Raw genomic sequence first — 12,829 nt, 5'->3', positions numbered from 1 at the left:
AAATGTCAGTTACAGTTTAATTAAATGTTATTGAAAAATAAACCGCTGATAAAATTGTGATGAAGCGTTATAAATTTTCACGTTAAGATTCGTAAGATTAATTCAAATTGAATATTTTGTGTGTTATGTCAGAATGAACGTTCTCAGTGGTCTCCTGATCCAGCGCCCTGCTGTCGGTCAAGGGATCTTTTTATTCAACTGAGAGCGGTGTTTGTCCCGATAGTTTCTAGATTCGTTTCCATCTTCGTTCAACACAATCACCTGATTACTGTGGGGAAATTATTTTAACAGCAAATAAAACACTACTTTTCAGTCCATTAAACAGGAACTGGTTTCATGAAATGATGTGTTTATTCAAATTTTCTAACAGTTCAGACATGTCAAGATGTTGCAAAGCAGATATTTTCCATCAAATTCAACATTTTAGCATCAGTGGTTATTGTTGGCGGTAACAGATTTAGGCGGTTTTAAGACGATCACATTTCAGAAGTGACGGTGTCCATTTATAACAATGTGAACATTTTATCGGTGTACTTCTGTAGATGAGGCGCTGCTGCATGTTCTCTACAGCTGGAACTGAAGGTGGATTCAGTAAATCCCAGTGTCAGGTCTGGTGGTGTAAAATAAATCTGTTCCAGGAATCGTACTTTCATGGTTAGAAAAAACTGGCTGAATGTTCAGGGTTAATCTTCTTTTTAACTAAACTCAGATCATGTGATGTTGGTTTTGTAACTTCCCTTTTCAGTTATTTTCGCTGAGTGACTTCCTCTGTTACCAGGGTAACACTCTGTGAGATCTCAGCACAAGAGGAACTGGCTCCAATTTATATCCGCGAGACCATGAATCATTCAATGTAAACTGCTGTCTGTGAAGTCAACCGATCAGTGGTGGGACAGCTTCTGCATATCTGGAATAATTATAGAACAATGTTCACAATATTAATATAAGAGTATACAGCTGTCATGCTGGAGCAGTAGGTTTTACAGATACACATAATTCGTGATAGCCCCTCTTGTCGTCTAATAATGCTACTTATATTGATAAACATGTTTCATCCCTTTTTTAAAAAGAAAATTGCTCAAAATGTTCGACCTGTTCGCACATTTGCACATGTCCGCCTGTCGTTCTGTCCTACAAACACAATGAAAATATTTTCTAGTTCATCGGTGTAACTGAGCAAAACCATCGATAGTCACCAGTAATTAATTAATTCTTGTTCGTAAAGCGCTCGTCCTGCGCGAGTCACACTAATCTCCTGTCACATTCATTTCCTGCTACGCTCAGACATCAAAGTTTTAGTGAAACTTTAAATTCGTTACTAATGGCAGAGGATCTGCTAGATCTATTAATATGAGGCACGTTTTATTCATCTTGCAACTGTTTACAGAAAGCCTTTATGTAATTGAGTGTAATATTGGTTCCAGACAATTAACTCATGCTCGATATATCGGGCAGTACAAGAGCAAAGACAGATAGGAATAACTAGTCTCCATTCAGGCCCTCTATCCTGTTCCACCAATAATTTCGATGAGGGCAGACGTTCACTGGCTATGCTGCGCAGGCGCACTCTTGCTTCCTTGCCGTCACGCAGGCTCAGTATTGCTCCCTGCCGTCTATCCGGAGAGTCCCAGTCACGGGTCACTTTGCCTTCTGTGACTGGCGGCTCGGGACTATCTGTGAGACACGGTAAGAAAGTCACTGTTCGCCGGGATACAGGTTGTCACTTTGTTACTGAATTAACTCGGCTCCATTCAGGACAAAGCTCTGACAGCGCGGCTGCTCAGTTCCAATATTTTATAAAAAAACAGGGAGGGATTTTAAAGTTTAACAGCGCTGGTGTGGGATATAAACTCCAGGGATTGGCCGGAACCGGGACATAATACAGGGGATGGTCCAGGATATAAACCCCAGGGAATGTATTGAACCGGGTCATAATACAGGGGATGGTCCGGGATATAAACCCCGGGGAATGTACTGAACCGGGACATAATACAAGGGATGGTCCGGGATATAAACCCCGGGGATTGTCCGGAACAGGGTCATAATACAGGGGCTGGTCCGGGATATAAACCCCGGGGAATGTACTGAACCGGTACATAATACAGGGGATGGTCCGGGATATAAACCCCGGGGAATGTACTGAACCGGGACATAATACAGGGGATGGTCCGGGATATAAATCCCAGGGAATGTACTGAACCAGGACATAATACAGGGGATGGTCCGGGGTATAAACCCCAGGGAATTTACTGAACCGGGTCATAATACAGGGGATGGTCCGGGATATAAATCCCAGGGAATGTATTGAACCGGGACATAATACAGGGGATGGTCCGGGATATAAATCCCAGGGAATGTACTGAACCGGGTCATAATACAGGGGATGGTCCGGGATATAAACCCCAGGGAATGTACTGAACCGGGACATAATACAGGGGATGGTCCGGGATATAAACCCCAGGGAATGTATTGAACCAGGTCATAATACAGGGGATGGTCCGGAATATAAACCCCAGGGAATGTACTGAACCGGGTCATAATACAGGGAATGGTCCGGGATATAAACCCCAGGGAATGTACTGAACCGGGACATAATACAGGGGATGGTCCGGGATATAAACCCCAGGGAATGTATTGAACCGGGTCATAATACAGGGGATGGTCCGGGATATAAACCCCAGGGAATGTATTGAACCGGGTCATAATACAGGGAATGGTCCGGGATATATATATATCTCGAATAATTATAACACAATGTTCGCAATATTAAATAAGAGTATACAGCTGTTGTGCAGGAGCAGTAGGTTTTACAGATACACACAATTCGTGATAACACCTCTTGCTGTGGTTTAATAATGCTTTTTATATTGATAAAGCCTGTTTCATCCCTTTTTAAAAGAAAATTGCTCGAAGTGTTCGAATTTTTTTCGCACATTTGCAAATGTCCGCCTGTCGTTCTGGCCTACAAACTAAATGAAAATATTTTCCAGTTCACCAGTGTAACTTTGAGCAATACCATCGATATTCACCAGTAATTAATTCATTCTTGTTTGGAAATTACAGTTCCTGCAAAATTCACACATACTTTTGGTCAAGCATATCTCCTGTCATATTCATTTCCTGCTACCGCTCAGACATCAAAGTTTTAGTGAAATGTTAAACTCGTTACTAATGGCAGAGGATCTGCTAGTTCTATTAACATGAGGCACGTTTTATTCATCTTGCAACTGTTTAGAGATAGCCTTTATGTAGTGAGTGTAATATTGGTTCCACTTAACACATGATAGACATATCGGGCAGTACAAGAGCAAAGACAGATAGGAATAACTAGTCTCCATTCAGGCCCTTTATCCTGTTCCACCAATAATTGTACATCCCTGTCTGGAGTAAAAATAAAATGGGGAAGGTGGCTCAACCGTGGCTAACAAGGGAAATTAAGGATAGTGTTAAATCCAAGGAAGAAGCATAGAAATTAGCCAGAAAAAGCAGTAAACCTGAGGACTGGGAGAAATTTAGAATACAGCAGAGGAGGGCAAAGGGTTTAATGAAGAGGGGGAAAATAGAATACGAGAGGAAGCTTGCCGGAAACATAAAAAATGACTGCAAAAGCTTCTATAGATATGTGAAGAGAAAAAGATTAGTGAAGACAAACGTAGGTCCCTTGCAGTCAGATTCGGGTGAATTTATAATGGGGACCAAAGAAATGGCAGACCAATTGAACAAGTACTTTGGTTCTGTCTTCACAAAGGAAGACACAAATAACCTTCCGGATGTACGAGGGGACCAAGGGTCTAGTGAGATGGAGGAACTGAAGGATATCCTTATTAGGTGGGAAATTGTGTTAGGGAAATTGACGGGATTGAAGGCCGAAAAATCCCCGGGGCCTGATAGTCTACATCCCAGAGTACTTTAGGAAGTGGCCCTAGAAATAGTGGATGCATTGGTGATAATTTTCCAACAGTCTATCGACTGTGGATTAGTTCCTATGGACTGGAGGGTAGCTAATGTAACACCACTTTTTAAAAAAGGAGGGAGACAGAAAACGGATAATTATAGACCGGTTAGCCTGACATCAGTAGTGGGGAAAATGTTGGAATCAATCATTAAAGATGAAATAGCAGCGCATTTGGAAAGCAGTGATAAGATTGGTCCAAGTCAGCATGGATTTATGAAGGGGAAGTCATGCTTGACAAAACTTCTGGAATTTTTTTGAGGATGTAACTGGTAGAGTGGACAGGGGAGAACCAGTGGATGTGGTATATTTGGACTTTCAAAAGGCTTTTGACAAGGTCCCACACAAGAGATTGGTGTGCAAAATCAAAGCACATGGTATTGGGGGTAATGTACTGACGTGGATAGAGAACTGGTTGGCAGACAGGAAGCAGAGAGTCAGGATAAACGGGTCCTTTTCAGAATGGCAGGCAGTGACCAGTGGAGTGCCGCAGGGCTCAGTGCTGGGACCCCAGCTCTTTACAATATATATTAACGATTTAGATGATGGAATTGAGTTTAATATCTCCAAGTTTGCAGATGACACTAAACTGGGTGGCGATGTGAGCTGTGAGGAGAACGCTAAGAGACTGCAGGGTGATTTGGACAGGTGAAGTGAATGGGCAAATACATGGCAGATGCAGTATACTGTGGATAAATGTGAGGTTATCCACTTTGGGGGCAAAAACACGAGGGCAGAATATTATCTGAATGGCAGCAGATTAGGAAAGGGGGAGGTGCAGCGAGACCTGGGTGCCATGATTCATCAGTCATTGAAAGTTGGCATGCAGGTACAGCAGGCGGTGAAGAAGGCAAATGGTATGTTGGCCTTCATAGCGAGGGGATTTGAGTATAGGAGCAGAGAAGTCTTACTGCAGTTGTACCTGGAATATTGTGTTCAGTTTTGGTCTCCTAATCTGAGGAAGGACGTTCTTGCTATTGAGGGAGTGCAGCGAAGGTTCACCAGACTGATTCCAGGGATGGCTGGACTGATATATGAGGAGAGACTGGATCAACTGAGTCTTTATACACTGGAGTTTCGAAGGATGAGAGGGGATCTCATAGAAACGTATAAGATTCTGACGGGACTGGACAGGTTAGATGCGGGAAGAATGTTCCCGATGTTGGGGAAGTCCAGAACCAGGGGACACAGCCTTTGGATAAGGGGCAGGCCATTTAGGACTGAGATGAGAAGAAACCTCTTCACTCAGAGAGTTGTTAACTTGTGGAATTTCCTACCACAGAGAGTTGTTGATGCCAGTTCATTGGATATATTCAAGTGGGAGTTAGATATGGCCCTTACGGCTAAGCGGATCAAGGGGTATGGAGAGAAAGCAGGAAAGGGGTACTGAGGGAATGATCAGCCATGATCTTATTGAATGGTGGTGCAGGCTCGAAGGGCTGGATGGCCTATTCCTGCACATATTTTCCATGTTTCTAATTTAGATGAGCGCAGGTGATGTCGCCTGGCTCTGTTGCGCAGGCGCACTCTTGCTTCCTTGCCCTCACGCAGGCTCAGTATAGCTCCCTGCCGTCTATCCCGAGATTCCCAGTCACGGGTCACTTTGCCTTCTGTGACTGGCGGCTCGGGACTATCTGTGAGACACGGTAAGAAAGTCACTGTTCGCCGGGATACAGGTTGTCACTTTGTTACTGAATTAACTCGGCTCCATTCAGGACAAAGCTCTGACAGCGCGGCTGCTCAGTTCCAATATTTTATAAATAAACAGGGAGGGATTTTAAAGTTTAACAGTGCTGGTATGAGATATGAACTCCAGGGATTGGCCGGAACCGGGACATAATACAGGGGATGGTCCGGGATATAAACCCCAGGGAATGTACTAAACCAGGACATAATACAGGGGATGGTCCGGGATATAAACCTCAGGGAATGTACTGAACCAGGACATAATACAGGGGATGGTCCGGGATATAAACCACGGGGAATGTACTGAACCAGGACATAATACAGGGGATGGTCCGGGATATAAACCCAGGGAATGTACTGAACCGGGACATAATACAGGGGATGGTCTGGGATATAAACCCCAGGGAATGTACTGAACCGGGACATAATACAGGGGATGGTCTGGGATATAAACCCCAGGGAATGTACTGAACCAGGACATAATACAGGGGATGGTCCGGGATATAAAGCCCGGGGAATGTACTGAACCAGGACAATCCCCCTTGCAATAAAGGCCAACATTCCATTTCCCTTCCTGATTACTTGCTGTACCTGCATATTAACTTTGTGTTTCATGCAGATCTCACTGTCCTGTAGCACTTTGCAATTTTATCCCTTTGTTAATTTTTTGTGTCCTCAATTTACGTTCCCACCCATCTTTGTATCATCAGCAAACTTGTTACATTAAGCTCGGTTATTTCATCAAAGTCATTAATATAGATTGCTAATAGTTGAGGACCCAGCACCGATACCTGCGGCACCCCACTAGTCACCATTTGCCAACCGGAATAAAAAACACATTTATCGCAACTTTCTGTTTTCTGTTAGTTAACCAATCCTTTATCTATGCTAATATACTGCCCTAAACCCCATGAGCTTTTATCTTGTGCAGTAACCTCTTATGTGGCACCTTATCAAATGCCTTCTGGAAATCTAAATACACCACATCCACTGGTTCCCCCTTATCACCCTGCTCATTACATCCTCAAAGAACTCCAGAAAATTTGTCAAACATGATTTCCCTTTCATAAACCCATACTGACTCTGCTTGATTGAATCATGCTTTCCTAAATGTCCCGCTACTGCTGCCTTAATATTGGACTCCAGCATTTTCCCAACGACAGATGTTAGGCTAACTGGTCTATAGTTTCCTGCTTTTTGTCTGCCTCCTTTTTTAAATAGTGGCGTTACATTTGTGGTTTTCCAATCTGCTGGGACCGCCCCAGAATCCAGTAAATTTTGGTAGATTACAACCAATGCATCCACTATCTCTACAGCTACTTCTCTTGACCCTCAGGTCCAAGGGACTTGCCTGCCTTCCATCCCATTATTTTACCGAGTACTACTTCATTAGTGATAGTGATTGTATTAAGTTCCTCCCTCCCTATAGCCGTTTGATTATCCACTTCGGTATTACTCTCAGTGACCGAGTGTTTTTCTGTAATTAAACTAATCTCAGACTGTTTCTGTCCAATATTAACTTCTGCACGGTCCCAGCAAACATTTTAAGGCAGAGATAGACAGATTTTTGAGCGATAATGGAGTAAAGTGTTATGGGGAGCAGGCAGGGAAGTGGAGCTGAGCCCATGATGAGATCAGCCATGATCTTATTGAATGGGGGAGCAGGCCCGAGGGGTCAAATGGCCTACTCCTGCTCCTATTTCTTATCTTAGGTGAACTACCCCGAGCCAGAATCAGCACCCTCTGGGATTGAGCGAGAGGGAGGAAAGTCAGTAAGTGTAGAACTGAACCCAGCCAGAATCCGTACCTTCATGGGGAGGGGAACCAGTGAGTGCAGAACTGAACCCAGCCAGAGTTAGTACCTTCAGGGGAGGGGAAGCAGTGAGTGTACAACTGAACCCAGCCAGAGTTAGCACCATCAGAGGAGGAGAACCAGTGAGTGTAGAACTGAACCCAGCCAGAGTCAGTACCTTCAGGGGAGGGGAACCAGGGAATTTAGAACTGAACCCAGCCAGAGTCAGCACCTTCAGGGGAGGGGAACCAGTGAGTATAGAACTGAACCCAGCCAGAGTCAGTACCTTCAGGGGAGGGGAACCAGGGAGTGTAAAACTGAACCTAGCCAGAGTCAGCACCTTCAGGGGTGGGGAACCAGTGAGTGGAACCAGTAGTGTAGAACTGAACCCAGCCAGAGTCAGTACCTTCAGGGGAGGGGAACCAGTGAGTGTAAAACTGAACCTAGCCAGAGTTAGCACCTTCAGGGGTGGGGAACCAGTGAGTGGAACCAGTGAGTGTAGAACTGAACCCAGCCAGAGTCAGTACCTTCAGGGGAGGGGAACCAGTGAATATAGAACTGAACCCAGCCAGAGTCAGTACCTTCAGGGGAGGGGAACCAGCGAGTGTAAAACTGAACCTAGCCAGAGTCAGCACCTTCAGGGGTGGGGAACCAGTGAGTGGAACCAGTAGTGTAGAACTGAACCCAGCCAGAGTCAGTACCTTCAGGGGAGGGGAACCAGTGAGTGTAAAACTGAACCTAGCCAGAGTTAGCACCTTCAGGGGTGGGGAACCAGTGAGTGGAACCAGTGAGTGTAGAACTGAACCCAGCCAGAGTCAGTACCTTCAGGGGAGGGGAACCAGTGAGTGTAAAACTGAACCTAGCCAGAGTCAGCACCTTCAGGGGTGGGGAACCAGTGAATGGGCCCAGTGAGTGTAGAACTGAACCCAGCCAGAGTTGGTGATGATAATTAGGAGCATAGGACAAGCTACCTTCAGACGTGCGATGTGTTTGAATTTCAGGACAGAGACTGGGAAGAGTGTATGGGGTGGGGATTTACTGCTTTGGAGGAACAAGAGAGGAAAGAATGTTCTATACAATCTAAAATTGTCAGTTGTGAATTAATGTCCTTTACTTGCAGTAATGATTTTTATAAACTCTTTTTAGAGTATTCGAGGGGCAGGATTTACAGACGAGAAAATCAAATCAAACATTCGTCAAGATCTGACGGAATCACTCGATTCATTATGGACCTGAATATCATCGGCCTTTGAATGTGGAAGGAGAAATGTTTGTCTGTTCTGTCTGTGGGAACAGGTTTCAAACATCAGTGTGACTGGAAAGGCACCGAGACACACACACCCGAGTGAGAGTGTTCCAGTGCACTAACTGCGGAAAGAGCTTTAGCCAGATTCACAGCCTGAAAAAATATTGCACGATTGACAGCGGGGAGAAACCGTACACGTGTTGTGTGTGTGGACGAGGCTTCAACTGATCATCCTACCTGGAGAGACACAATCACACCCGCACCATGGAGAAACGGTGGGAATGTGGGGACTGTGGGAAGAGATTCAATTACCCGTCTGAGCTGGAAGTTCATTGGCGCACTCACACTGGGGAGAGGCCATTCACCTGCTCTAAATGTGGGAAGGGATTCACTACATCATCCCAACTGCTGAAACACCAGCGAGTTCACACTGGGGAGAGGCCGTTCACCTGCTCCGACTGTGGGAAGAGATTCGCTCTGTCATCCAACCTGCTGACACACCAGCGAGTTCACACTGGGGAGAGGCCGTTCACCTGCTCTCAGTGTGGGAAGGGATTCACTCAGTCATCCAACCTGCTGACACACCAGCGAGTTCACACTGGGGAGAGGCCGTTCACCTGCTCCGAATGTGGGAAGGGATTCACTACCTCATCCTCTCTTGCAACTCACCAGCGAGTTCACACTGGGGAGAGGCCGTTCACCTGCTCTGAGTGTGGGAAGGGATTCACTCATTCATCCAACCTGCTGAAACACCAGCGAGTTCACACTGGGGAGAGGCCATTCACCTGCTCTGAGTGTGGGACGGGATTCACTCAGTTAACACACCTGCTGACACACCAGCGAGTTCACACTGTGGAGAAGCCATTCACCTGCTCTGAGTGTGGGAAGGGATTCACTCTGTCATCCACCCTGCTGACACACCAGCAAGTTCACACTGCGGAGAAGCCATTCACCTGCTCCGAGTGTGGGAAGGGATTCAGTCGGTCATCTAACCTGCTGATACACCAGCGAGTTCACACTGGGGACAGGCCATTCACCTGCTCCGAGTGTGGGAAGGGATTCACTCAGTCAGCCAACCTGCTGAAACACCAGCGAGTTCACACTGGGGAGAGGCCGTTCACCTGCTCTGAGTGTGGGAAGGGATTCACTTTTTCATCCCACCTGCTGACACACCAGATAGTTCACACTAGGGAGAGGCCGTTCACCTGCTCCGAGTGTGGGAAGGGATTCACTCAGTCAGCCAACCTGCTGAAACACCAGCGAGTTCACAAGTGACTGCAGGGTTTGGATTCTGCTGTTGTCCCATTCTGACAGTTGGGCTTTCTTTCTGCTGATATTGATATAACTGGGCTGGAGTTTAATATTCTGGATATTTGACAAATTAATGAACGGGAAAATGGTCAGATAAAAAATAACACTGATTGTGATTGCATCTCTAATTCACTCTTTAAAAAACATAAGAAATAGGAACAGGAGTAGGCCATTGGCCACTCTAATCTGCTAAACCATTTAATAAGATCACTTTGCTGCCCACTCCCCATAACCCTTCACTCCATTATCGTTCAAAAATCTGTCTATCCCCACCTTAAACATATTCAGTGACCCAGCCTCCACAGATCTCTGGGCGGAGAATTCCACCGATTTACGACCCTCTGAGAGTAGACATTTCTCCTCATCTCAGTTCTAAATCCCATATTCTTAAACTATGCCCCCTAGTTCTAGTCTCCAATGAAAGCATATCCCTCCTGAAATAAGGAGATCAAAACTGTACGCAGTACTCCAGGTGTGGTCTGACCACAATACCCTGTACAGTTGCAGCAGGACTTCCCTGCTTTTATACTCCATCCCCCTTGCAATAAAGTCCAACATTTCTATTGGCTTCATAATTGCTTGCTTTATCTGCATGATAACTTTTTGTGTTTCACATACAAGGACAACCAGGTCCCTCTCTACTGCAGCATTTTGTAATAGCTCTCCATTTAAATAATAAATTGTATTTTTATTTTTCCTGCCAAAGTGGATAACCTCACACTTTCCCACATTATACTCAATCTGCCAAATATTAACCCACTCACTTAGCCTGTCTACATCTATTTGCAGATTGTTTTTATCCTCCTCTAATTAGCTTCCCATCCATCATCAGTAAACTTGGCTACATTACACTCAGACCCTTCATCCAAGTCATTAATATAGATTGTAAATAGTTGAGGCCGATCCCTGCGACACCCCACTAGTCACCGTTTGCCAACCGGAAAATGACCCATTTATCTGTTTTCTGTTAGTTAGCCCACGCTCTATCCATGCTAATATATTAACCCCAAACCCGTGAACTTTAATCTTGAGCAGTAACCTTTTATATGGCGCCTTATTGAAAGCCTTCTGGAAATCCAAATACACCTCATCCACTGGTTCCCCCTTAGCTACCCTGCTCATTACATCCTCAAAGAACTCCAGCAAATTTGTCAAACATGATTTCCCTTTCCTAAAACCATGCTGACTCTACTTGTCTGTATTATGCTTTTCCAAATGTCCTGCTCCTGGTTCCTTAACAATGGACTCCAGCTTTTTCCCAAAAACAGATGTTCGGCTAACTAGTCTATAGTTTCCTGTTTTCTGTCTCCCTCCTTTTTTAAATAGCGGTGTTAAATTTGTGGTTTTCCAAACCGCTGGGACCTCTCCACAATCCAGGGAGTTTTGGGAGATTTCAACCAATGCAACCACTATCTCTGCAGCCACTTCTTTTATGACCCTAGGATGCAGGCCATCAGTTCCAGGGGACTTCTCCACCTTTGGTCCAGGGGATTTGTCCACCTTTAGTCCCATTATTTTACCGCTTTTTCTTTCGTGTCAGTGATAGTTTTAAGTTCCCCCTTCCCTATAGCCCCATGGTTATCTATTATTGGGATGTTTTTGGTATCTTCTACCTTAAGACTGATACAAAATATCAGAAGGGTTTTCAAATACTGAAAGCTGCAACAAATGGAGCTAAAGTTTGTAAAACAATTGACAATAAAATGAATTGAATCTGCAGGTTGGTTTTGGATTTCTCTGGGATGGAGCCAGACATGATGTGTCCTGAAATACCGCCGGTGTCCAGTAGATGACGCTGTCTCTCCAATTAATTCAGACTGATTGGAGCGTGACTGCCCGTGGAGCAGGAGGAATGAGGGCAGGTCCAGGTCAACACTGAACTTACTGCACCCCACAGGAACATCACACACTGCCCCCTCCCTGGGGCAGCTCAGGGTCAGACACTGAACACACTGCACCCCACAGGGACATCACACAATGTCCCCTCCCTGGGGCAGCTCAGGGTCAGACACTGCACCCTACAGGAACATCACACACTGCCCCCTCCCTGGGGCAGCTCAGGGTCAGACACTGCACCCCACAGGGACATCACACAATGTCCCATCCCTGGAGCAACTCAGGGTCAGACACTGAACATACTGCACCCCACAGGGACATCACACACTGCCCCCTCCCTGGGGCAGCTCAGGGTCAGACATGGAACATACTGCACACTATAGGGGATGCATGAACTGCCCTGTCTCTGGGGGAGTCACTGCTGGAGCATCCGCAGACAGAAAGGGAACTTCTCCAAACATTCTGGCCATGAATCCCGAGTCAGATTGATGCCGAATCACCACATTCTGTGCTGCAGCCTGGAAGCCACAGAGACCACGTGGGATCTCACAGACCCTGGAGAAGCCCCCCAGACCCCCCCAGCTTTGGCCCACAGACCTGGAACACTGGGCATCCACAGAGAGGGAGCAATCATTCTGCTCCCCCAGACCCCACATGTTAGCTCCACTCTCTGTGAGTTGTGGGGAGTTACATTTATCCACAGCAGCCCTCCTCCCCTGAAGATGGTGATTCTGGCTGGGTGCAGAAATACAAAGGACACATTCAGGAAATGTACCTCACTAACCGAGCACTGTACAGAACTGGAGCAGGCAACATCTCCCTCAATTGTCCTGCTCCCAGACTGAGCCAGAGCCCCCTCACCCTACCCTGTCCCAGACTGACCCAGAACCACCTCACGCTCCCCTGACCCAGACCCCGCTCACCCTCCCCTGACCCAGACGCCCCTCACGTGTCCCAGACTGACCCAGACCCACCCCTCACCCTCCTCTGTCCCAGACTGACCCAG

The 12,829-nt window shown here is 46.1% G+C and overlaps 1 protein-coding gene across 1 annotated transcript; it reads left to right on the top strand.

Moving 5' to 3' along the window:
* The first annotated feature begins 5,532 nt into the window (after window positions 1–5,532).
* Window positions 5,533–11,679, top strand: LOC139273352 (zinc finger protein 436-like). The gene is made up of 2 exons (XM_070890176.1): window positions 5,533–5,598; window positions 8,577–11,679. Exon 2 carries the CDS (start codon window positions 8,941–8,943, stop codon window positions 9,949–9,951), a length of 1,011 nt encoding a protein of 336 aa, XP_070746277.1. The 5' UTR covers window positions 5,533–5,598; window positions 8,577–8,940; the 3' UTR covers window positions 9,952–11,679.
* The last annotated feature ends 1,150 nt before the right edge of the window (window positions 11,680–12,829 follow it).

The sequence above is a fragment of the Pristiophorus japonicus genome, chromosome 9 (assembly GCF_044704955.1).
Source record: "Pristiophorus japonicus isolate sPriJap1 chromosome 9, sPriJap1.hap1, whole genome shotgun sequence".
Classification (NCBI taxonomy): Eukaryota; Metazoa; Chordata; class Chondrichthyes; family Pristiophoridae; genus Pristiophorus; species Pristiophorus japonicus.
The sequence above is the reverse complement of the archived record's forward strand: the minus strand, read 5'-3'. Positions and strand labels throughout refer to the sequence as shown.